This window comes from Puma concolor, chromosome B4 (genome assembly GCF_028749965.1).
Source record: "Puma concolor isolate L17-30 chromosome B4, mPumCon1.1.hap2, whole genome shotgun sequence".
Classification (NCBI taxonomy): Eukaryota; Metazoa; Chordata; class Mammalia; order Carnivora; family Felidae; genus Puma; species Puma concolor.
Genome location: NC_141673.1, coordinates 51,421,570 through 51,448,368, shown reverse-complemented (window position 1 = coordinate 51,448,368; position 26,799 = coordinate 51,421,570). Strand labels below are relative to the sequence as shown.

General features: G+C 41.3%; 1 protein-coding gene across 2 annotated transcripts in view; it reads left to right on the top strand.

Moving 5' to 3' along the window:
- HMGA2 (high mobility group AT-hook 2) overlaps positions 1–25,635 on the top strand; it is a 142,169-nt gene extending 116,534 nt beyond the window's left edge. For both annotated transcript variants that reach the window (XM_086712881.1, XM_086712880.1), the window contains 2 exons: positions 13,378–13,410; positions 25,483–25,635. In XM_086712881.1, coding sequence (XP_086569007.1) covers positions 13,378–13,410; positions 25,483–25,530 — 81 coding nt within the window. In that variant the 3' untranslated portion in view covers positions 25,531–25,635. The remainder of the gene's footprint in view (positions 1–13,377; positions 13,411–25,482) is intronic.
- The last annotated feature ends 1,164 nt before the right edge of the window (positions 25,636–26,799 follow it).

Here is a 26,799-nt window from a genome sequence, read left to right as displayed (position 1 = left end):
GTTTTCTTTGGTGAGAGCTTTTTGATTATTGAGTCAGTCACTACTAGTTATTGGTCTGTTCGGATTTTCTCTTTATTCCCGATTCAGTTTTGGTAGGTAATGTGTTTCTAGAAACACATCCATTTCTTCTAGGTTATGTAATTTGTGGGCATGTAATTGTTCTTAGTAGTCTCTTATGACTCTATGTATATCTGTAGTATCAGTTGTAATGTCTCCTATTTCATTTCTAATTTTTTATTTGAGTTTTCTTTTTCTCTTAGTCTAGCCAAAGTTTTGTCAATTTTGTTTATTTTCTCAGAGAGCCAGCTCTTAGGCTTACTGATTTTTTTTTTCTATTGCTTTTCTCATTTCTACTTCATTTATTTCCATTCTGAGCTTCATTATTTCCTTCCTTCTTCTGACTTTGGGCTTAATTAGTTCTTCTTTTTCTAGTTCTTTAAGGTATAAAGTTAGGTTGTTTATTTGAGAGCCTTCTAATTTCTTAATATACACATTTATTGCTATAAACTTTCCTCTGAAAACCACTTTTGCTGCTTCCTGTAATATTCAATGTGTTGTGTTTTCATTTTTATTTGTTTCAAATTGTTTTTTATTTCTTTTTTGGCCCAAAGGTTGTTCAGAAGTTTGTTGTTTGGTTTCCACATATTTGTAGATCATCTCACTTTCTTCTTGTTGATTTCTAGTTTCATAGTATTGTGGTCAGGGAAGATAGTTGGTATGATTTCAGTCTTCTTAAATTTGCTAAGATTTGTTTTGTGGCCTATCATATGATAGGTCCTGGAGAATGTTCATGTGCACTTGAGAAGAATGTGTATTTTGCTGCTCTTGGATAGTATGTTCTGTATATGTCTATTAAGTTCATTTGTTCTAAAGTGTGATTCAGTTCCAACATTTCCTTGTTTTCTATCTGGACAATCTATCCATTGCTGACAATGGTATTGAAGTCCCCTACAATCATTGTATTGTTGTCTATTTCTCCCTTAAGACATGTTATTAATTCCTTAATATATTTCATAGGGGCACCTGGGCAGCTCAGTTGGTTAAGCGTCGCTCAGCACAGAGCCCAACGCAGGGCTTAAACCCACAAACCATGAGATCATGACCAAATACAAGAGTCAGACACTTACTTAACTGACTGAGCCACCCAGGTGCCCCAGATTGCTGTATTTTCTTGACATTGACCCCTTTATCATTATATATTGCCTTTTTTGTCTGTTGTTACACGTTTTGGTTTGAAGTCTATTTTGCCAGATATAACTAAGGCCACGCTCACCTTCTTTTTAAAGATTTCCATTTGTTTGGAATATCACCTTCCATCCTTTTATTTTGAGCATGTGTGTTTCTTTAGAGCTAAAATCAGTCTCCTATAGGCAGCATATAATTGGGTCTTGGTTTTTTTGTGCATCCAGCCACTCTGTGCCTTTTGATAGGTGAGATCAATCCATTTACACTTACGGTAATTGTTGATATGTAAGGATTTACTACTGCCATTTTATCTTTTGTCTTCTGGTTATTTTGTTTCTCCATTGTTTCTTTTTCCTTCTGTTTCTGTTTACCTTTGTAAATTTGTGGTTTTCCATGTTGATTTGCTCTTTCTCCCCATTTTTTATGTTTCATGTCTCTACTCTGGATTTTTGCTTTGTGATTACCAAGAAGTTTACATAAAACATCTCATTGATAAAATAGTCCTTTTTCTGCTGATAGAAATTTATCTTCTTTTACCTATAAAGTTTCCATCCTTTTACTCTTCCCCTTTTATATTTTCGATGTCACAAATTATCTTTTTATGCTGTGAGTATGTTACCAAATTGTAGTAGTGATGGTTATTTTTAATCCTTTTTTTTATAACCTTTATGCTATAGTTGCGTTTAACATAACATTCAAAAAAAGAGTTACAGTTCTAATTCTGTTTTTCACCTTATCAGAGTTTTGTATACCTTTGCCTTTTCAGCTTGAACAACAACTTGCAACATTTCTTATAAGACAGGTCTAGTGGTAGTGAACTGCTTCAGCTTGTGTTTGTCCGGGAAAGCCTTTATTTCTGCTTTATATCTGAAAGATAATTTTGCCAGGTAGCGTATTCTTGACTGAAAGTTTTTATCTTTTAGTATTTTGAATATGTCATTCCATTCTTTTCTGGCCCAGAGAGTTTCTGCTGAGAAATCTGCAGTGGCCTAATGGGAATACCTTTGTAAGTTACTACCTTTTTTCTCCTGGCTGCCTTTAAAACTATTTCTTTATCATTGACTTTTTATATTTCTAATATAATGAGTCTTGAAGATGGGATTTTTTTTTTTTGCATTGAGATAGCAAGGTATTTTATTAGCTTCATGGACTTGTATGTCCAGTTCCTTCCCCAGGTTTGGGAACTTCTCAGCTATTATTTCTTTAAATATGCTCTCTGCTCCCTTCTCCCTCACTTCTTCTGGGATACACATTATTCTTATGTTGGCTCCTCCAGTGGAGTCAAATAGTTCTCAGAGGGTTTCTTTACTTTTTAAAATCTTGTTCTGTCCCCTCTTCCACTTGAATAATTCCTATATTTCTATCCTCAAGCTCACTAGTTCTCTTTTTCATATGATTGCTTTATATCCAATGCATTCTAATGCATTCTTCATCACATTTATTGAGGTCTTCAGCTTTAGAATTTCTGTTTGATACTTTTTTAATATTAATCTCTTTGGTAAAATACTCCTGTTTATCCCTAAGATTGTTGTGTGAACTTTTGAATTTTCTTGTAGCTTGTGGAATTTCTTTATAACAGCTCTTCTCAGTTCTTTATCAGTTAGGTTGCAGTATTCCATGTCTTTAGGCTCAGTTGGTGGAAAATTGTCACTTTTCGTGGTACTGTTTTACCATGGTTTTTCATGGTGTTTGACGAGATGTGCCTCTGCCTCTACATCAGAAATAGGGAATACCTTTCTTTTTTAGGCATGGTTTTGTTTACTTTGATTCTAGCAGTTCAATAGGCGGTAGTTTAGAACCTTCCTTTTGTTTTCCAGAAGGTGGCGCTATAGCACATGTTTTTGGTTTCTTTTACCCAGAGCTGACTCCCCACTAATGTTGGCAGCAAATATTAAAAGGAGGGGGGCGGGGAAGGAAAAGGTGGCAGCAAAGGAGGAGATATGTGTACTGAGCACTTGGGCATTAGGTATGCCCACTGCCCGGTAGGGATATTCTCAAGGTGGAAGGATCCCAGTGGTCCATGGGCAATCCTCTTGACTCCTGGGGCGGATAGCAGGAGAGATTTCCTTCGGTTCTTTGTCTGCCTACTTCCTTTTCCTTTCCTTCCCCACCCCAGTCACTGCCATCTTTTCTCAGAGAGAGCAAGGGGTCCCTCCAGCTGTAGGACATGACCAAGCAGACCTTCACTTGCCACGTTTACCCTCCACCTCCTTTGCTGGAAAAGTTCTGCTGGCTTACTGCTGGTCAGCTGCCACCCTCTCTCTGCCATCACTACGTTGGCTGCTGTGGGCTCCACTGCCATTTCCCTAACTCTGCCACCTCCTCTGCAGTCCAGTGGATCTCTCAGGTGTCCTGATGTGCTGTGCAAGGGCAACTTTTTTTTTTTTTTTTTTCTGTTTTGGATGTCTGAGTAGTTGTAAATCAGAGAGGACAGAAAAAAGGAATGACTCACCCCACCATGATGCTGATGTCCCAAAGAAATGTTCTAGGTAATGATTCTAAATCTCTTTCATCCAAATAAAAGTAATTAGAACTACTTTAAAAATCACATTGTGTCTATCAGAAGCAAATGGCCAACCACACAGGAAAAGGCATAAATATTATATAAAATTGGTTATGTAAAAAAAGTCCCAATCCAGTTTCATATGATGACTATCTGAATAATCAGTCAAACGTTAAGAAGACATTATGTCTTACATGGACTTTCAGGTATGCCACCAACCAACCTGGAGTATTAATTATTGTTCATCTTCAATAATATATCATTTAATTTCCATTATGTTGTAGGTGTCTATTTTCATCCAGTATTGAACATTAATTAGTCTTTCTACCTGGCTAAAGTTGACATTAGCTCAAGTTCGAACTCAGCCCTCAGCGTCTGTGCATGTGTTCGATTTGCTGAAACCCGGCATCATGGGGTTTCAAACAATTATTCATTTTACTTTGGTGCTATTAACCATATGTGCTTATGCAAAATGCACTAGCTATATGAATGGTCATACACAGGGAAAAAGAAATATCTAAAGAAAGAAAGAAAGAATTTGAGCCTTTAAACAATAAGTAGTGTTTGTGCTTAAAAACTTATAGAATAAGGAAATAGGACTGAAACAGATGGATTCTTTTTCTGTGGAGTAATGTTAATCTCACCATTTTCACTCAGGTGAAATTTTCGCCTACGGGTGAGTTTCCTCCCCAAATCTTGGAGAATTGGCAAGCATGGAAATGAAAAGTCAACTCACGAGACCGTGTATTCCTTTGCCCCACCTGTGTGTGGCTGTTCACTTTAGAATGCCTTGTATCCCCAAAGCATGGTCATCTTCTATAAAATAAAAATGCCTATGAAATGCTACAACTCAGGAGCACATCACGGTATCATTTTAAGACTAACCGCAATTTTGACATTACCCCCATACTACATCTTTTTTTGTTTTGATTTGATTTTTAAGCTTAGGAAAGAAGTGATACTCTTCTCCTACATCAAATTGTCAAATTGCTTCCTACATCCTTTTTTCCCTTCTATCTCTACTTTCTCATTTTCCCTGTTAGAAGGCAAATAATCATGACTATGCCCCTCTACACTTAAAATTCCATTGAACATAAGAGATTGCATTGAACATAGAAAAATAATCTAAAAATAATCTAAAATTGCATATTGTATTCTAATATCTAAATCTAAAAATCTAAAAATAATCTAAAATTGCATATTGTATTCTAATATCTATGTCTTTGTCTCCCCCATTAGACTCTAGGCTTCTTGAGGCCAGGAAACGTTTATTATTCATTTTGTGCACCCAGTCCCCATCTGATGTATAGTTTCTCAAATATCAATTAGGATTTGATAAGCCAATAAATACCTTCATCAGATTATAGATGGTTGGCTTTTGAAGCTAATCAGGACACTGAAATTTTTAAAGGGTCCCCTGTTGATTTTTGCCCTCCGTTCTGGAGGTGTCTGAAAGGCACCAGAAGGTCGGCTAAGGCTCCGAAGTATTGGCCCCCCAAATCTTGTTTTCATGAGAACTGCTGTGGCGTTGCCATACACACCCAGGCTGATGTTAATAAACACTAGCTAGAGCCGCTTGCGCCTATTCTCATTCTTGAATAGATGAAATGAGCCCAGCCGCAGTGAGGACGCTTTGCTACAGTAATCCAATAAATACTTTTAAAATGAGGCTTACTTTTGTCTTTTGCATTAAAGTCTAAGAGTGAAGCCAAGTAGAGTATAAAATAAAGAACACCTCCCCTTCCCCCCAATACCAAGCAGAAATTCCAGAGATTTTGCCAAAACTCCCCATAGATTTATCACTTCTTAGGAGACTTTGTACAGAGAACTACAAAATCTCCTTTGCACTATAAGAGCCAGATGTTGCTGTCAAATTGTAACCATCCGGGGCTACATGTGTACACACGTTGCATAGTCATCTCTAACTGCACACAGGAGGCACAAGAAATAGAAGTTATGACCTAACTCAAGCTTTTTCTAAGCTGGCGGAAAATTGTCACCAGCTAGTCGTGGTCGGTGGTTTCTGTGTACTAAGGCCTCCCACCACAAGGGGGCACAATCATTCTCAACTGAGGAAGCCATGAAAACAAGACTTCCCGCCCAAGAAAAGTGGTATGTGCAACAGAGATGGGATTTGTATAGCTGTAGCTGAGTCGCATCCTCACACTGTCACACCAATATTTGATCTGAAATAAATTCTTCAAACTTTAGACACCCCAGGTTCCTATCTAATTACCAAAAAAAAAAAAGAAAAAAAAAATCTTAGGTAAATAATACGGGATCGCTTGGCGTTAGAGAATACTCTGAACTCAACTTCTTTATACTAGTGGCAACAGCTGAAGTTGACCATTCTAAATTAAATGAGAAGTTACATGTTGTTTCCTTTTAGAGCTTTCCTGGATAGCCACCAGGAATTGTTATATACAGAGTATTCCAGCCGTTCAGTTTCAGTGAAGAAGTAGAATTCAGAAGGGCTTGTGTGGGTATGAGAAGAGGTTAGCTAGATGGTCACAAAGGCCGCCATGGTAGACTGGGAGAACAGCTGCAGAATAAACGAGAAAACTGGAGCACCATCCTTAGGATAGGCAAATCCCCCCTTTCACCAGACCACAGAGTCTGGCAGGACTTTGGCAAAATAAGCATCAGGATCAGGAGCCAGGGTGGAGCAGCATGGGAAACTGAGTGCAGGATCTAGGTGCACTGTAAAAATCCACAGTACTTACAGGCTACCAGAGCCTAATGACAAATCACAAAAATTACAAGGAGAGTGGTCACCTCACCTTGAGTCTATTGGGCCAAACTATATGAAATTGTTGCCGTTTCACTGTTTTTGACAAACACAAATGCAAGTTCATATGGTTCAACCTAACAACAGTCTAAATCATGCTGAGTGAACGGGATTGCTCTGCCTCTGCCTATCTTGGTGACACAGGTCGATGGAGGATTTGCATCTGAAGATCGGGGACCTTTATTTGACCTTCCCTGGAGCTCTGGTGTTCCATTGAGGGGCTCCAGGGGCATCTTAGAGGGCCAGGAATGGGTTGGAGTGGAAGTCACGTGAATGAGGCACTGATACTCCTGTCAGAAGGACCATTTTCATTTTGTCTGCTTTCTGTTGGGGGATTCCACTTACGATCTGATTTGTAAAAGGAGAGGGAGAGGTTTTCATGTCCTAAAAAAAAAAAGGGTTCAAAACCTGTAGAGCATGTTCATTTTGTTAAAGGAACCCAAATACAAATCTTGACATTCTAGAGTACTGAAGTTTCAAAACTATGAATCCAGAAGATCGTGAGCAAATGTGTTGATACATCATTTCATGAAAAGCAGGAAAGAATTTTCATTCTTGATGATAGTAGTCTCCCTTCAGTTGGGTTAATATCATGTTCAAAGAAAATACATCCAAAATGGCATTGTGAAATTTCAGAGGGTGAAAAGCATATTTCTCAGCACAGAAATGGAAATGAATCTTGGTTAGAGACAGAAAGAATGGTCATATTTTTGCCTTTAAACTACTGGGGACAAGGGTGAAAAAGGGTGTTGTTCAAAATACAAGTCAAAAAGCACTCCCATAGGCATGTACACCACATGACTTGCAGCGCCTGCTGGCCCTCATGGCTCATGGTCATATTTGGAGTGTTTATGGAGAAACTGGACAATTGCCTGTGTAGAATGTGGGCTGTGTCTACTTATTGAATTTGTTTGATACTTTTTACTACACATAACCAATTAATTTAGTCCAGAAAGCAGATGAGGTCATTGAGCAGTAGGCCAATTTAATGAATGAATTCAATCTTACTTAATGAAATTTTCTCCAAACGGTAGGGATGCATTCATCAGTTTGGGCAAAATATGAAGGCAGTTGTACTTGTGTGGTTACAATTGCAGTCATAAGCCCCACCCTTTCAACGTGCTGACTTAGGCATAAAGGACTCTCTGGAAGTCTAGGGGTGCCTGGGTGGCTCAGTCAGTTGAGTGTCCTACTTCGGCTCAGGTCATGATCTCACGGTTAATGAGTTCGAGCCCTGCGTCAGGCTCTGTGCTGACAGCTCGGAGCCTGGAGCCTGCTTCAGATTCTGTGTCTCCGTCTCTCTCTGCCCCTCCCCTGCTCGCACTCTGTCTCTCTCTCCCCCTCGCTCTCTCTTTCTCAAAAATAAGTAACTTTTTTTTTTAAAGGACTCTCTGGAGGTCTAAAAGCAAATATCTATTTAGCAAATGTTTTAGTATCCCATATTTAATTTAAAAATTTTTAAAGCTAGACTTACCTGTGAGATGTTATTTGGGGAGAAGTTAAAGTCCCCTTAAATGTCTCACAGAAGAAATGAGGGTTTTAAAATCCTCTTTTAGTAAACAGCTAGGGGATCTGTCTTACTCTAAACTGCCGTGAGAATGAAAACCAATTCACATGAAGAGAAGATTGTGCTAGGGAACAGAAGTACCTCTTGATGGAACAACGGTCTTATGATTTTCAAGCAAAGTGGACAAAACCTCCTCCCACTGGCTGGCAAAAACAAAAGATATAATGAGATTAAAAATCTGCTGCTTACATGAAACCAAAAGACCCATCTGTACAAAGATCCAAATGAAGGGCTATTTTCTTTCAGAGGTTAACTTGAGACTTTTTTCATAAGGATATCCTCACTTTACTGCACACTGAGCCTGATTTTTTAAAAAGTTAAGTTGGTAAGCCCAATTCCAGCCTCATTTCATTTACTGTTGAGATTAGTACTAAAAATGAGCTACTAATGTCTAGGTCCTTTGTTATGAAGGATTTTCTTTCAATGCCTACTAGAAAGGTGGCTTAGCTGTCTAAGTATCAGCTTTAAATACCTAGACTCCCTGGAACCATAGGCTGGATTCTCAGAAGGGCTAGGGAACCCCTTAATTATTCTGAAATAGATGGTGTGGCAGGCCATGTCCTTTACAAGTGTCTTTCTGTAAAATCTCAAAAACCAAAATACTCTGTGGACATTAAAAAATCAATAACTGTTTTCCTTTCATTTGGAGAAATACTGGTTTGCCCTATGATCTCCGAAATCTAAAAGTATGTGCTTTTCGTTTAGTATCCTTTGTGATTTCTTAGCATGCTGTATCCTACGCTACGTACAAACTTTAACAATAATATTTGTTTGTGTAAAGACGGTACATTGAATTTGGCTGAACTAGTGCAATGGAAGGATGAGCCTGCAGAGAACCATACTTTGGAGCCCATGTGGTGAGAAGAGGGCCTTTCTTCATCTTTACGTGATCTGTTCTATTGATGGGGTCTTTTTAGTTCTCACGGTTTGATTTTAACGTTGTATTAACCCACAGCATTCCTTCGAAGTCCTTTGTAGTCGCTGATGATGTCATTTCATTCTGGCTGGAAAGCTGTCTTTTACCTACTGTATTTTAGATGTTTAAATACAACGGCCGAACGAGAGATTTGCATTACAAACTTTTTGAAAGGTGTAACTATCTCTTAATAACTTAAAGTACCTCAGATTTCAGGGCACGAAGGGGTTTGCACACCAAGTCGACAACGTGCCCAAGCTGTAGGAACTCATGGGCACGGACTTATTAAAAAACAATCAGCAGAGGGGCGCCTGGGTGGCGCAGTCGGTTAAGCGTCCGACTTCAGCCAGGTCACGATCTCGCGGTCTGTGAGTTCGAGCCCCGCGTCAGGCTCTGGGCTGATGGCTCAGAGCCTGGAGCCTGTTTCCGATTCTGTGTCTCCCTCTCTGTCTGCCCCTCCCCCGTTCATGCTCTGTCTCTCTCTGTCCCAAAAATAAATAAACGTTGAAAAAAAAAAATTAAAAAAAAAAAAAAAAAAACAATCAGCAGAATCATCCAAATGAGCCACTATAGAGGACTTTGCTAATTTGTGCACTAGAACAGTCATTATGAAATCCATGCCTTTAAAAGGGACTTCTTAGACCCTCCACACTTGATAATAAAGGCAGACTTTCCAGTGGGGGAGAGAGAATCAGCTGGAGCTTTGGGACCTAACTCTCGTCCTCTGGTAGTCGCCTGGAGTCTTCAGGACTGGAGTGGCCTAGAGTCGCCTGTGGAACCAGACCTGGGCCCTGCTGGGGAAGCCATGGCCTTCCTCTGGCCCTGGTGGCAGTGGGGAATCCTGAGAGATCCCAAAGAAGAAGGTGAATCTGGAGTTGGAAATCAAGGCCATTCTCCTCCTGGATTGGACCTGGATTTGAATTTATTTATTGATTGATTGATTTATTGATTTATCTTTGGTTAAGGAGGAAGATGGGTTTCCTCGGAGCGTTTTACAGGGTATTAAAAGAACTAGAAGACCCAGGTTGTTTTAGCTTGAGAAAATGATCTCCGGGAGGTTACTTAAACTCCCTATTTACCTCAGTTACTTTAGTTACCTTAGTTTCCCCGCGGGGCTGGGGGGGAAATATGGAAATAATAAGGCTTGGGACCTCCTGGTCATAAAGGGGCAGCTGTTAAAAATAGAAAGGATTTTGGTTTTTATGTGGGAAAAGCATGTGCAAAATATTACTGATGTATTGAGGTGCAGGAAAGTATCCTGCCGGTCACACTAAAGATTGATGTGCGTAGTTGACATTATTCAATTCTTATAGAGATATACGGCCGACCATGTTTCTGATGACAGGAATCCTAAGGGGCAACTGTTTTCTAGGTATCAACACTTAGTCCTAAGCTAGGAGATACTTCAAGGAAGATAAGAGACTTGCAGTTTGTTTGGTGTCTCCGAAGATTGCCAGACTACGGTTTGTTTCCTTTCCCTTTTTATGAATGGCTGTAGTATTATGCTTCCGTCTGCATTTTCTATCCAAGCCATTCATAAAAAAAAATAACAACCAAACAAAATAACAACAACAAAAAACTTTCTCGGCACGGTCTGGAGCCATTGGGTGCCAGAGGCTGGGAAAACATGCTGGCAGCCGTAACCCCAACTGGCACGGAGAGCGTTCAAGGGTCTGTTTGTTTGGTGGTCGGAAAAGTATGAAGTGCTGTGTGCAAGGGCAGCTGGGAGAGGTTCTGTGACACGGGCTAGGCCGGGAGCCAGCGCTGGCAGAGTTTCAGACATTGTCTTTCCCCTCATTGAAGTGTCAGGACCTAATTCATGGAAAATTGGGTGAGTTGGCAGCCCTTTCAGAGGATTTCATTGAGCCCCGCAGTGCGCAGAAGCCACATGAATGCGGGATCTTCAGCCAAAAGAGGAGGGGAACTTCTGGGCAGTAGAAACCAGTCAGCCTGCAAGAATGCGTGGGGATTTGAAGCGGTTTGGGAGTAAACATGTGTACAGGTGTAATCGGCGGGAAGAAAGAGAAGGAAGAAAGGGTCTGTCCTGACACATGGCTCTTCTGAAATGAATACTCTCTTAGCACACACTTTTGGACCCTCAGAGGCAAGCAGTCCTAATCACGTTTGGTTCAGTTCCACTTGGAGAAGACATCGTCTCCATACCTGGCTTTTCATGATGTCATCTCTCCTGTGGTTTTCAAGTCAAAGGGCAGAATTTTTTTTCTTTTCAGTGAACAAAAGTATCTTGCCATTTTTAAAACTGTTTATCTCGGGGCGCCTGGGTGGCGCAGTCGGTTAAGCGTCCGACTTCAGCCAGGTCACGATCTCGCGGTCCGTGAGTTCGAGCCCCGCGTCAGGCTCTGGGCTGATGGCTCAGAGCCTGGAGCCTGTTTCCGATTCTGTGTCTCCCTCTCTCTCTGCCCCTCCCCCGTTCATGCTCTGTCTCTCTCTGTCCCAAAAATAAATAAATGTTGAAAAAAAAAAACTGTTTATCTCGTCCATCCAAAAAAAAAAAAAAAAAGCTCTGATGATCTTTATGTAACATGTTTAATATGTCAGCCATAGGACAATCGCATCATCACAGAAATTCCGAGAGGAAGGAAAATGAATAGGAGCTGTATGCCCCCACGATATAGTGAATTTACCCTAACTTCTGTCATTTGGGAGAACTGTAGAAATTTTATTTTTTTCATTTGTGCCACGAAAGTGCGTCACTGGCCACATCAGAGTGGCTCAGTTGGACTTGCGAACCCTAGTGATAGGTACATAGAAGAAGTAAGGCTCATATTCAGATGTGAAAGTGAATACTTTGAAGTCACTTAGTTTGAAGTCATCCATCAAAAAGCTCGTGCTTCAAATCCCAACTTTACAATACCAAAGAATGGTTTAAATATCTTTCTAATATTCTAATTATTGGAAAATTCATTTAAGCTGTGTAGAAAAAACTTCCCTTAGGTGTTTCACTCAAAAAAGAGAATTCTGTTCTATATACGTAATTAGATACAGATATAGATAGAATACAATATTCCGCAAATGAAACCATCAAGAAAGCAAACAAACCCACAGGATGGTAGAAAACATTTGCAAATCATATTCTGATGGTACTCATACCCAGAACATATAAAGAACTCTTAATAATGAAAAGACACATTTGAAAATGGGCGAGAGATCTGGAAGATACTTCTCTAAAGAAGATACATAAATTGGGGCACCTGGGTGGGTAAGTCGGTTAAGTGTCCGACTTCGGCTCAGGTCATGATGTCGCGGTTCGTGAGTTCGAGACCCGCATTGGGCTCTGTGCTAATAGCTCGGAGCCTGGAGCCTGCTTCGGATTCTGTGTCTCCCTCTCTATCTGCCCCTCCTCCACTCCCTCTCTCTCTCTCTCTGTGTCTCTCAAAAATAAATAAACATTAAAAAAAAAAAAAGAAGATAAATAAATTGCCCATAAGCCCATGAAAAGATTTTCAGCCTCAATTGTCATTAGGGAAAAATCAGATCAAAACCCCAGTGACGAACTTCATACCCAGTGGGATATTTATAACGAAAAAGACAGGCAACAGCAAGTGTTGACAAGTATGTGGAGAAATTGGGACCCTCATGCATTGCTGGTGGAAATGTAAAATGGTGCAGCTGCTTTGAAATACTGACAGCTCCTCAAAAAGTTTATCCTAGAGTCACCTGTATGACCCAGAAATTCCACTCCAAACTACCCAAGAGAAATGAAAACATGTCTCCACTAAAACTTGCATACGAATGCTCATAGCATTATTCATGATAGCCAAATGGCAGAAACAACCCAAATGTCCATCGACTGACGGATGGATCAACAAAATGTGGTGTGGCCATACAATGGGATGTTATGGAGTCATAAAGAGGAATGAAGGACCGATGCATGGTATGACCCAGATGACCCTGGAACACATTACGCTAAGTAAAAGAAGCCAGGCACAAAAGACCATATATTGTATGATTCCATTTACCTGAAATGTCTGGAGTAGGCAGATTTACAGGGACGGAGAGATGAGTGGTTGGTTAGGGATGGCAGGGTGACTAGGCAGGCAGCAGGGAGTGGGGGGTAGTCAATAATAACAGGTATGGCGTTTCTTCTAGAGGAGGTGAAATGTTCTGAAATTAGGTTGTGATGATGATGACACTACAACTCTCCGGATGTACTAAAGAAACTGAATTATACACATTATTGGTGAGTTGTATCGTATGTAAAGTGTATCCCAAGAGAGCGGAGTGTTTTTAAAGCAAAATGTTAGCAAATTAGGCCCTTTCACACCTCCCGTGAATCTAATTTTAGAACCAAATTTTTGCAGACAAATGTGTATATTTGAAACACGTATACTTAATTATTGTCATGAAGTATGTTTCCTTCTAAGACGTAACAGGTTTTTTGTTTGTTTCTTCCTTAGCCACAACAAGTCGTTCAGAAGAAGCCTGCTCAGGTAAGAGATGGGCATTATGATTTTCTTTTCCTTCCAATTAAGATAAAGAGTAAAGTGAAAAGATATAACCCAAAATTAAACCTTAAATGTGTCCTTTTCTAGTTTTGATTATGTCAGCATCCCAGTATTCATGAAAATTCGTTGTGTCCTTCAGACAAAGCCAGGAATACATAGTCTGAGTTGTGTCACCAAAAACCGTAGGGGGCGCCTGGTGAGCTCAGTTGATGGAGCTTTTGGGACTTTTGATCTTAAGGTGTTTCAAGGCTGAGCCTCACGTTGGGTGTAGAAATTACTTACAAATAAAATCTTAAAAGGAAAAAGAAAAGAAAACCCTAGAAGATCAAGGCCTGAAGTGTACAAAGCAAATATAAATACTTTAAAAAGTAAAACCTTTATTTCAGTGCCTCATACGAAATATTTAATGATCTTACCATGTGTTTTGCCAATCTTAAACATCAAATTTTGTCCTTTCCTTCTATCTACCCATATTCCATTGACTTGATACAGGACTTATTAGCTGAAAAATATATCATGATTCATGACAGGAAACATATCTGTTCATTGAATTATTCCATAACCTTGGATAAGCCAAAACATCCTCAAAGAGGGCTGAGAAACTGGGAAATTAAGTCATACCAATTTTGCAGATTGATGAACCCTCAGGTCCTGCCTTCTTGGCTGCATCACAGTTTCTGAGGTGTTGGCAACATCAAAATGAGGAGCCAGGTTTACTTTTCTTACTCTTTATGCTTGGTGTTTTTGTCCTAAATATAATCTATACATGGAAACATAAGAATTGTATCTATTGAGGAAGTAGATCTTGAAGGAAGAAAAAAACCTGAAGATTAAATTAACCACGAGTAAATTTAACCAAGAGTCAATTTAACCATTCTTAAAGTATAAATGTGTCTCACAATTCTCCCCTTCCAAGTTTAAAGAGATACCCAGGAGATCTGGCTTTATCACACAGAAACTGCTGAAGTAAGTTGTTACCCGGTGTTGTGGGTTATCAAGTTCTTTGTAGATCTCTTTCACATAACTGAAAATATCCATGTGATCTTTTCTCTGGAGGTCTCTAAAAAGGTACTTTGCACCCTGTTCTCTTGGGACAATGTTGTTTTGACTGGGAAAGACCATCCGAGCAATCTTATGTGTCTACTATTCTTTACAAATGCTGCTTGAAAGAGAACTGAAGCTTCTAAACACATGTAAGCATGCAGGGAAAATGTGTCAGCGTAATTACATGTATGTGTTAAGTAGCATAAAAGAGAGTTAACATGAAAAAAATTTCTCAGGGCTGCCCCCATTCCTAAAAGCCAACAGTGGTAGGGGGAACTAAAAATAAATACCAGTGTTTGAGTGTTTGTAAACAATATCAAACAAAACAAAATATAAACAAAAGCTTGACATTTTATTTTTTTTTTTAATTTTTTTTCAACGTTTTTTATTTATTTTTGGGACAGAGAGAGACAGAGCATGAACAGGGGAGGGGCAGACAGAGAGGGAGACACAGAATCGGAAACAGGCTCCAGGCTCTGAGCCGTCAGCCCAGAGCCCAACGCGGGGCTCGAACTCACGGACTCACGGACCGCGAGATCGTGACCTGGCTGAAGTCGGACGCTTAACCGACAGCGCCACCCAGGCGCCCCAAAGCTTGACATTTTAAGTAGGAGATTGCGAATATATTTAGCCTCTCATCTTTCATCAGTAAGAAAATCAAGACAAAGTAAATTTAAAAGTCAGTTCACTTGAGCCAAAGGATACTGCCGTGTTCACTGTTGCATCACTGGCTATGAACATTCGATTAATATTACCTTCTGTGGTCTGTTAACAACATTGACTCAGTATCTATTCTTGGTGTTGTAGGGAAGATGAGGCACATGAAATAGTTATCGCATCCAAGAAATGTGTCATCTGGTTCAGAGTTTCTTAGCCTTAGCTGCATGGTAGAATCACCTAGAGATTATATAGGACATACATATATCACCATGTACGTGAACTGTGTATATGCCTGAACCCTGCCCAGTAGTATATGCAGAGCCAGCCCTTGTGAGCCAATCGTGAGCACCTCTTTCAAATTCTGTGTCAGGTGACGTCCAGTAGGTAGCTTGAAATCGACTCTGATGTAAGTATTTACACCGTGGAATTTGACAGCTGCTACCGATCAGGACCTTTTTTTCCTGAAGAGCAAGTTTGCCTACGCCACCAGCCCTACCCTTCACTGATTCTGATTTTTTGGGGTCTGAAGACCCAAGCATCGGTATTTTTTATGAACTCCCCAAGCGATTCTAATGTGCAGCCAGAGGTGAAGATACTTGGTGAACACGCACGAGAAGACATGTGAACATTTGTTGAACAAATGACCACAGAGTGCCAATGGATATGAGGCACATAGGGGATAACAGTCGGATAAGTGGAATACCGTGTGTTACTTAAGGGGATAATTCCTGGAAGACTTTTTATTTTGTGTTGCCATCTAGTTGCAGAGGGGAAAATGGAGATATAAATTAGGGAAACAGAGATGCTATGAATGAGTGGCATATTCAAAAGTAGAGGGGCAGAAACAAATAAATTACAGGTGGAGATTATCAGTGTGTCTGAAACTGATTGCGGATTGGTCAGTAATACACCAAGAAATAATAAATGTTTTCCCAAGAAACTCAGGAATGGCAAAGAAGGCACAGATAGACTGGGCTGGTCTTCGCTGATCCGTGTGGTTGTGTTACAGACCCTGCTCCAGAAGTTGCCCTTGAAAGGAGAGTTCAGAGTTAAAAAAATAAAAAACAAAAAAAGAATGTGAGCTCATTGGGCTTCCTAATCTATATTGTCTAAGGACATAGTGATGAATTATATAAACATGGGGGCTACAAGGAAGTTCATGGAGGATAATGTAAATTTAACACTACATTCAAAAGGATCTCTTCCTTTTCCATCTGTTTATTTCAAAATACCCTCCCAGATGGCTTTTCCATGTGGCAGTCTGGATTAACTCAGGCTCATATCCTTTCTTCATCAACAGTACTGTATTCAGATCCTGTTTTGAGGTGGTGAAAATTTTAATACAATGAAGTATTTCACATCTAAAGAAAAGAGCTCGGCAGCGTGTAAGGAGACCTAGGTTTTGCTTTCTGGCCCCATCACTGGACGAATTAATCTCTCTGTGCCTCATTTATCCATCTGTGGACTGGGATCATAACAACACATCTCCCTTACTCCCAAGAAAACTTTGAGAGATCCATAATTCTATAAATTCCAGGGAGCATTACTATGTTCTGACTTATTTGGGGAGGCTGGATTTCTAATTTCCAGAGATTTATACTCTCAAAAAGTCTAGAATTCGAATTCGTCCAAAACTGTCTTTTTGACCTCAGGCGTTTTCCCTGCACGTTTCAAAAATAAAGATTGTTTAATCTTTAAGGGGGAAATGTTACAGTGATTGCCACATCCTCTCATTAGGATTGAAGCAGTCAGAACCACTTTTCTTGGCGGTATGTCGCAGTTACAAAGACTCTATTGTGAAATATCCCAATGCCATCAAATTCTGAAATTTGAGAATTCCAGAGCTTCAAGAGTGCCACTCCTGGAAACTGGTATAGAAAGCAACAAAATTCATTCTGAGGAGACAAGTGTAGAATTACAGTAAGTCCCCAAATTGAGATATGTGTTTATGTATGTAAATACATGTGTCCAGAGAAGAATAAAAATTTAAGGGAAACCCTGCTGCCAGGGTTTGTGTTTATAAAGTCCACCAGGTGCCATCAGCTACAGACGTTAAGTGTGTCCCACATCCTAAGGGGGAAGTTAATGGTCTCTTAAAAATCTAAAGAGAAAAATCTGCAATATTCACATTAATTTGTTTAATTACAGAAACGGTGAGAACAAAGATTACTAGGGCACTCTATTTTTATTTAAAATGGCAAATTAAGCAATAAATAGAAATGAGCTCATGTCTTCGTGTTTTAGCAGTGTGATGCAGTTGACTTCTCGGCCACATGGAACACATTCTTTGGTAGGAAACAGTGGTGGGATTTGTTGTCGGCGTTGCTTTTATAAAAGTTAACCCCATACAAGTATCCGATTATTATTATCGATAGAGGGAATGCTGTTCCTCGGCTTGTCACTTTGATGAGAATAAATCTCACGCCCTCTCAGACCTCTAAAAAGGTTTGGCTGGTCGTCAGATATCTTCTTGTTTCTTGGGTTCCTTCTCTGAAGGCTTTGAACAGAGATCCAAAGTGACTCCTGCTAGATAATTCAGACAGTCTTTTCTCACCTGAGTCTACCCAAACGGGAAAATCGGCTTTAAAAATCCTAACGGTTCTCCTGACTTTCAACCCAGTTTCCTCATGGTTGTTCTGCCCTGGCAAGTGCCACCTCTAGCAACGAAGACAGGTATAAACCTGCTCCTTTTCAATTTCCCAACGAGAGGCTTGGAAAGTTCCCCGTTTCTAACAGAGCAGAAACAGAGCTTTGTGTTTTCAGGTAGAATCTTTACCTGCGAGTAACATCTTCTGTGGGGGGGGGGGGGGGGGGTGTACCAGGGCAAAGAACTCTCAGTAAGCCTGGTTATCATGGGACTTTTCCCCTCTTAAAAAAAAAAAAAGGTTGAATGTTTTTACAGGGACTTCAAGGGCTGTTTTAAGGATGTTTATATTTCAGACAACCTAAACATTGTTTGGAGCAAAAGGAGAGATTTCGTTTTGGGACAAGCACGTTGATGAATTGCAGTCAGCATCTTGTTCTTAAAGAAGGCATTTTGACTGGGGGCTCTCGGTCTAGACACACAAAGGAGAAAGGAGGAGGGGGGGAGAGGGAGGGTATTCTCAGTCCAACACTCGTCTTTTAAATGGTACCTTGGCCAATGCAGTAAATAATTCCTAATAAATCCGATTTGCAAATGGTCACTCTCCCACTGCACCGTGATTTATGCTGCCCAAGTCATAAAGAGCACTGATTTATTTATTTTCCTACTTAGGCTCTTTCAAGCTGGCAAAACATTTTGTGGGCCAGTAATTGTTTGGTACCAACCGGCAAAACACGAAGAATTCTATCAAAGCCCAGCCTGAGCGGCACTGTTTTGTTGTAGAGGAAATACTTTTTGATTTAACCTCTGACCTCTGACATTGCAAAGGTCAAGGGAAAAGGAGAGAGCACAGCAGACATCAACGTTTAACCCTTACAGTAAAATCCCTCAAGGACGTAACAGCACAGGTGGGGCAAAGAGACCTATCAAAATTATGATTAACCATAAACATATGAAGTAATTAGCTTAGCCAACACTTGTAATAAGGGAATATGAGCGAGGTGAAGTCAGCTGTGTTTTGGCAGAGAATGTCTCATAGAGATGACATAAACTTCTAACAGAAGCGAAAACACATCACTCAATGTAAAAACCTCCAAAAGGCAAAAATTTAGTGTTTCTGGGTTTGCCAGATTTCCTATATGAGTTTTTTTTTGTTTTTTTTTTTTTTTAAGTATGATTGTTTTTAACTATGTGAAGCCCATGGATCAGGCTAAAAATGAAAATGGCAATGTCTGCCTGCTTTCCCTCTGCGTGGTGATGTGAGTTGAATAAACACCAATTATTTATTCAATAGGAAAACTTTCTTCTCATTATCCAAACATGCTGACCCAAATTAATATGGATAAATAGTAACTGGTTTTAAAACCTGGTCTTTCTAAGAAAATCTGTAATGTTTGAATAGAAATCTATTGCTTTGTCCAACACACTTCCTTTACGTTCAGGAAGTGTTTGCTGAACACTCAAATGTATATTGAGTAATTACTTGTTGACTTACTGCTGTTACTGATATTTTCACAATCTTATTCAAAAGTCCTAACCCAGGACAATGAAAAACATTCGGTGAAAAATGTTTGACTAAAATCCAGCAATGTTCTCTTCCCTGGCGACAAATACAACAATGTGCAAAATTTATACACATAGAAAACAAAGAGAAAAGGTTTCTCCTGGTCTGTGCCACCGATAAACACATCTGGAATGGAACCATTAAATACCCTTTAACCTAGCCATTTTCAAAAACTGCTTTGCATGAAAACAAGAACATTCCTCAACCATTTTTGGAGATGTTGAAATAAACTTCCTTCTCCTGAATGCTTCCTTCGTGCAAAAATCCTTTCGCTACATCTTTAGTATTTTTCAAACCTGAGGCTCCTTTAGTAAGCATTAGAACGGGCATGGCAAATCCGTACAGCTCACCATCCTCAGAAAGGGCGACTTACAGGATCTTGAAACTTGCAGTCAGTTTATCCGTGAAATGATTTCCTTATCTGCAAAGGGTGACTCCCTTCTGAAATCAGTGGTAAATATCCCTTCACCCCAGGAAACAAATCTGCATATCCTGGGGATGAACGTGACCTCTGTTTACGATACTTTCGGTGACAGCACCCTGATCAAGGACACAGACGAGAGAAACAGGAGTGCATTTGAGAAATCAAAAACATCTTGTTTGGTTTTCTTTTTCAAGGCTTTATTTAAAAATCGTGTGTTTCTTTCTCACCAATCTATCACTGAATCACAGGTAAAGAAACACACAGAGAATGAGTAACTGCAATTAATAATTATTCCACACTGTATCTTATAGGATTTTTTTTCTCTTTTTTTTTTTTCAAAAATGTTCCCATTTGGTTGTCACATTTTCCTCTCACACCCTGCTGGGCAGTTCGGTGGGTATGGTCATTACTGGTCTGACACAGTGAGAATAGATGTGAGTTACACAACCCATCAATGCCAGGGCTGATGTCTGTGGTCAACGACCTCTAGGATCAAGCAGTCTTCTTTACTTTAAACATCCCTCAATAAAGACCTTAACACTGACTTTATCAAGTTGATGGTCACACATGCAGGATAGTCCTGACGCTTGTATATTTCTATAGACGTAAAGCTAAAATAAAGAGAGCACTAGGTACAAATGCCATGAATATCCCAACTTCTTAAGTCTCCTTTTTCAAAAAGTAGATTCCCCTCCTAACATTTCCACCAGAATACCTTCCACTTGCCAGATTATCCGGTTTCTATATGTTCCATTTAACGTATTTTTAAAAATCTGATGTAAAGTTTTCCTAGTTGGAGGAAATAATCACTTTCCATTAAGTTAAACAGCCTCAATCCATTTTCTTTTTAATTTTTTTAATGTTTATTTAGTTTTGAGAGACAGAGACAGAGCGCCAGCAGGGGAGAGGCAGAGAAAGAGAGGCAGACACAGAATCCGAAGCAGGCTCCAGGCTCTGAGCTGTCAGCACAGAGCCCGACGCGGAGCTCGAACCCATAAACCTCGAGATCATGACCTGAGCCGAAGTCAGACGCTCAACCGCCTGAGCCACCCGGGCACCCCCCTCTTTTTTTTTTAATGTTTATTTAAATCCATTTTAAGTTAAAATATCTGACAGAGGAATAGAAAAACTCCATTTTGCGGTCTTGCGGGTCACTTAGCTGCAGCTGGAACTTGAAAAATTGGTTTCTGGTCATTGCTGCTGAGGCAGAGAGCCCGTTATTTCTTTTCGGGTGGGACTGGCTGGAGATACTCAGCAACGTGAAAAACTCTCAAATGTGTCTGTCATTCTGAGTCCTTAACGAGTTGGACACGTTAAGATGACAATAAGAATCTGTCACTAAACCATAACGACTCTTTCTAGACAACCAGGTATTTGTAGGTTTATTGGCAAGATAGCTTAAATTGCAGATGTATTTTTAGCCTGCAGCATTTTTATAATAACGGAGTTGCAGAATTCTTTGCAATCAAGGAGAAGAAATAAGGATTTATTAAAGCCGACATGGACTTCTGGGATTTTGCACTCCTTACTGCACACAAAGAGGGGGATCATGGGGACCCAACTCCTAAAATTTGTAAGGAGAGCATTTCCGTTTCCTGATTCCATTTAGAATTCACCAGCCCCTCTTCCACTGCAGACCTGCTGTTTAGTCTGCATCTGAAAATTAAACCCAGAGCTTCGGCTCTCACATTAAATGCTAAACGTTCCTCCAGCACACGCCCTCACCCGCGTCTGTGTGCTAAGATCTGTGATTAGACTCTTAAGACGTTTAAAATTCCATCAAGCATTAGAGGATAAGGCTGGATATTGGGCTGTCTTCTTCCTCCTTTTGAATCAATTAGCGGAAGTAAACCCAAAGGTAAATGCCACATGCGAAGTGGAGATAAGTGCAAACTCTATTTCTGGGTTTTAGGGGGCTGTTTTTGCAAGCTTAACGAAAGCAATGAAAGAGTTACATTTATTAAATTCCTCTTTTTCTTCCCCCCACTGAACGAAAGAAAAACTAAGGCAAAATGAGTGCAATTTTCCAGGAGTCATAATAAAAATACAGTCCTCCAACTCTGCCCACTTTCCTTTCCCTCTCTTCAGTTTTCTGCCCAAAAGACTCGCGTGTTTCGCCCCGATGTGGTGCCGCCTCCATTGTCTCTGTAAAGCAGCCGCGTGAGTGGCTGGGAGCTGTTCAGTGTTCAGAGGTCTTAGTGGCCGGTGCTCGTAAAAATGTCACCGTGCACTTCCACTTTGAAAAGTCCTCTTATCCTGCCTTCCCCCAGCCCCCTCCCGACAGTGAGCCTCCTTGACCAGACGGCTGCTGGTGTGCCTTCCCACCTTGTGGACTGGCCTAACGAGACGTGCGGAACTCTTGGCTCTCGGATTTCAGTCTCCCTATTGCCTCCAAGCTGCTCTTGGGGGGGCCTACACCAGCTCAAAGGTCCTTTGGCCATGTGTTGCAAGCATGAAGTAATTTAAATAAGTATCTCGAGGTGCAAGCTATTGTCTGTCCTAAGTGGCGGTGTCTTCTAAGCCACCCGAGAAGGTTGAATCTCAGGGGTCCCCACCAACTACTCTCCTATGGAGATAAGAGTCTTTGGGGACGTCAGAGCCAGCTGCTGCTTCCCTCCATCACCCGTTTCGGTCCGCACTTGGCACCACAGAAGGGCCCGTGTGAAGTCTAGTCAGCTGCGACACTTGGGGCAGCAGAGGGTGGGTGTTCCAAGTTCATCTTTTTTTTTCCGGACAGGGAAGATTTTTCTTCTCCTAATTACACCCGTACTTTTGCCACGGCAAACCACACATGTAGCGAAAAGTCAAATCACTGCAAAGGTGGCCATGTCACCACCTTGGAGGGTGGCCAGTCAGGGCCATGCCAAGAAGAGAGAACTTTCCACCTACTAGACATGTGAGAAAACCATCATGCGGAGCATGTGAGAGCCACATCACTTCCAGAAGTTCGAGGAGTGAGTCTCCCACTCTCTGACCCTCTAGTTATATACCCAGTACTAACTGACAGCCACCAGTAGAGGAATTTCAAGGTCAGCAGAAAGACACATGAATAAAACGACTCTCCGTGTTGTGTTAAGAACGGTTAAGTAAAGGAAACAATATGAGGGACCATCATTTTCAGCTGAGTTGTGTCTCAGGGATTTAAATAAACCACTCACATATCGGGAGCTTCAAGAGCTCAAATCAAGCAAAGTTTCTGGGAATGTTTTGAAAAGCTGATCACATTCCATCTACTACAAGGTCTTTGTAAGTTCATGGCCTGAAAATTCTATTTCCTTCCGGATCTGACAGTACTGTGGGTTCCAGATGATATAGAAAAATCGAGCAGTTAGAAATGGAATAATTACAGCTAAATCCAGGAGGTTTTCCAGCTTGACGGAGTTCTAGTAATTTGTTAACCAGAAGAAGAGGGAATAGAATCTACCTGCCAGCTTTTATGCTGTGGTCTGTTTCAGAGCGGTACTCTTAAGTTCACACCTCATGTCATCATGAGAAGTGAGTCATTTGGGGACGGATGAGGAGTGTATCTGCCTAACAACTTAGTGACTTTCTGGAATTTAAATATTAAGTGAAAAGACAAGGTCATAGGGCAGCCGAACCTTGGCTTGTCTCTCTTTCAGCTGTCCGTGGCTTTGATCACGCTACATCCTCCTTTGTGGCCAGGGCTCCGTAGAGAATCTCAGGGTCATGGCCTGTTGCCTATCAAGAGGTATAAACCTGCCGCTTAAATATGTGAAGCCCTCAGTCTGGGGGTTGGGAGCAGGGGAGGTAGCTTCATACGCTCCACATTTCCCACATAACCCGAAGCAGACTAAACAAAACCGGTGTGAAATCTCATGACTTGATGCTGCTGCGGTTATATTTTTTAAGCTGTAATCCATTCATTTGTAGGTGTGTTTATTCCCAGGATTTACAGCTTTCTCGGTCTTTGGGGGAAGAGAATGTTTGAAACCTTTCGCAAAGGGTTTGCAGTGAGCAGTGATCTGTGATTAAAGCCCAGGATGGAGAGACAGAGAGAGAGAGAGAGAGAGAGAGAACACGTGCACGCACACATGCATTCATGTGAGTGTGTGAGTGCCCGTTGGTGTGGGCTTTTTTTCCTCCCGTTTGCTGCTCTTACGCAAAAGCGTCACACCTGGTAGCATTTAGGAGCTCCTTCACAGCTGAAGTGTTTCAAACACTAATGAATGGAAGTTTGGTCATATAACGCAGACAAGCTTTAAGGCACGCTTTACTGAATGGTGCACTGTAGTGACCTGGGAAAGGAAGAGGGGTATAAATTGTGTCAGTTAGCCACCCAGACAAAATGAAGCCATGTGGAAAATCAAATCTATTAAAGTATGAAGACTGTTATAAGCTGTTCTAAGCTGGCCATTCTTAAAGGGGCTCTGTTTGCTGCCGGAGTAAATGTTTATCTCTTCTCCCGGATCTTTTTCACATGCCGTCTGAGGAGACAATGTGCAGTATTTGATAAAAAATCATCCTCTCACTAACGACGCTTTTATCAGAAATGTTTATTGTCTCCGCTTTACCACCCATGTCCCGAAAGGTACTTGCACGTTTGTTAAATAAGCAAAGGGAAAGAGAACCGTGTGCGGCTTAAGCCAGCTTGCAGAAACTCCCAACAAATTCCAGAGCCATGGGGAATCAGAAAAAAAGAAAGGAGGAGGAAGAATTAGATTTATATGGAGAGGAGGTCCTGCAAAAACACACATATTAGATTTTCTCTGCTTGGCCGGCCCACCATTAAGTGTTCGGTTGATGTGGACTTAGTATTGACATTCAGCAGTCATGCCAAACTTTGGTCATTGTCTTAAAATGTGCTTTAATAAATACAAGAATGAGGAACTCGATTTGGAGAGGCAGTTAGTAGTCAGCTCTTGCAACCCTTCTCCAAGCTCGTTTCTGTGCTCACACTGCCTCTGCCCCGTGGTGGTGGTGTCCTGGTCACGCACAGGTTCTGGTGCCCGTCTGCCCCGCCCAATTCCCGGCCCTACTCCCTCCGTAGCTTTGGGTACATCGCTTTCCATGCCTTGAGTTTTTTGTCTATAAAACGGGGACAGGGGCGCCTTGGTGGCGCAGTCGGTTAAGCGTCCGACTTCAGCCAGGTCACGATCTCGCGGTCCGTGAGTTCTCGCCTGATCCCGCGTCAGGCTCTGGGCTGATGGCTCAGAGCCTGGAACCTGTTTCCGATTCTGTGTCTCCCTCTCTCTCTGCCCCTCCCCCGTTCATGCTCTGTCTCTCTCTGTCCCAAAAATAATAAATAAACGTTGAAAAAAAAAATGGGGACAATAACAATCCCTGAGAGCCTCTAGTAAGCCTCGTGGACGTATCAGCTATTACTACCAGTATCTGAAGGACAGGTTCATTTGAGTCTTAAGAAAGGATTTCCCTTGACTTGGGTTCTTTTCTTACTTGTGCGCCGGGTTTGTAAAACTGGTGACCGGCACGCCGTCGGGAAAAATTTATCCATTTCTTTTTTACTCTGATTGGTGAGTGAGCTTACATTGGCCTGACATTCTCTGGACTGCACACAATTGAATTTGCTGACCAGCCGCCATGATGTCAAGCCTTAAGTCAACAGGGGCTAAATGACTCTGCTCTGGGAAAAAACAACACCTTGATTCCTCAATTACAGTTTAAGAAGCCCTGGGAATGAGGGCTTGCCAAGCGTCCGCATCCTCTTTTGCAGCCAGCAGAACGTGCTGTGGAGACAGGTCGTCTCTGAACCGTGGGCAAAGAAGAGCCCACACTAATGGTTGTGCCCTTTGTGTGTTCCAGGAGGAGACTGAAGAGACATCCTCACAAGAGTCTGCAGAAGAGGATTAGGGGGCGCCAACATTCGATTTCTACCTCAGCAGCAGTTGGATCTTTTGAAGGGAGAAGACACTGCAGTGACCACTTTCTCTATTCCCATGGTCTTTCCACTTTCATCTGGGGGGGGGGTGGGGGGGTGGGGGGCAGGGGGTGGGGCGGGAGCAGGGTGGGGGGCGGGCGGGGAGAAATCACATAACCTTCAAAAGGACTATATTAATCACCTTCACAGTCCCAGGTTTAGTGAAAAACTGCTGTAAACACAGGGGACACAGTTTAACAATGCAACTTTTAATTACTGTTTTCTTTTTTTCTTAACCTACTAATAGTTTGTTGAACTGATAAGCAGGAGCGGGTGGGTGAGAAAAACTCCGAATCGGGTTTAGTCGAGCATGCACTGCACACAGACCAGAGAGCGTCAGGCTCCTGACGTGGGGCGCTCCCCACCCCGGGAAAGGCGCAGTGTTCAACACTGTGTACCGCTCGGCCACCGCCCGACCCGCTCGCCGTAGTGAAGCTTCTGTTTAGAACACCAAAGATAGGACTAGATACTACTTCTCTCTTTTTCGTATAATCTTGTAGACACTTACTTGATGGTATTTTAACTTGTAGTTCCAAACGAGACGAAACGCTGATGTATCCTTTCATCCAGCTAACAAACCAGAAAAAAAAAAGGTTATGTTCCTGTCTCAAAAAGGGAAGTCAGCAAACAGATATTGCCAACGCCTCTATTTATGGATCTCACACATATCAGCGGGAGTGATACATTTACCCACGGCGCTCGCTTTCAGGAAAACGCCCATCCGTATAGAACCTACTTCCTACAGAGCCAAATGCCACTGAGCAATAAATCACACTTGTTAGCTTCAAAGCATTTAAGGAACCTAGACAAGTCAAATTATCCTCTTTGTAATTTACTGCAAAGGTACAACAGAGTAACATACGATGAACCCGCCCGAATGACGATGGGGTGGGAGGAGCGAGATCTAAATTTCTTTTGCTGTAGTTATAGGACAGTTGAAAAAACAAAACAAGCAGTCCCTCTCTGTCTCTCTGTCTCTCTGTCTCTCTCCATTATGTATCCGTTTCCGTGAAAGACCTAAATACCACTTACCTCAAATTAAGCGTACGTATTACTTCAAGTAATACGTTTTGACATAGGATGGTTGACTGAGGTGCTTTACTTCGGCTTCAGCCCACCGTCTCTTCATTCAAACTGCACTTTTAGCCAGAGATGCAATAATATATCCCCACTACTCAATACTACCTCTGAATGTTACAATT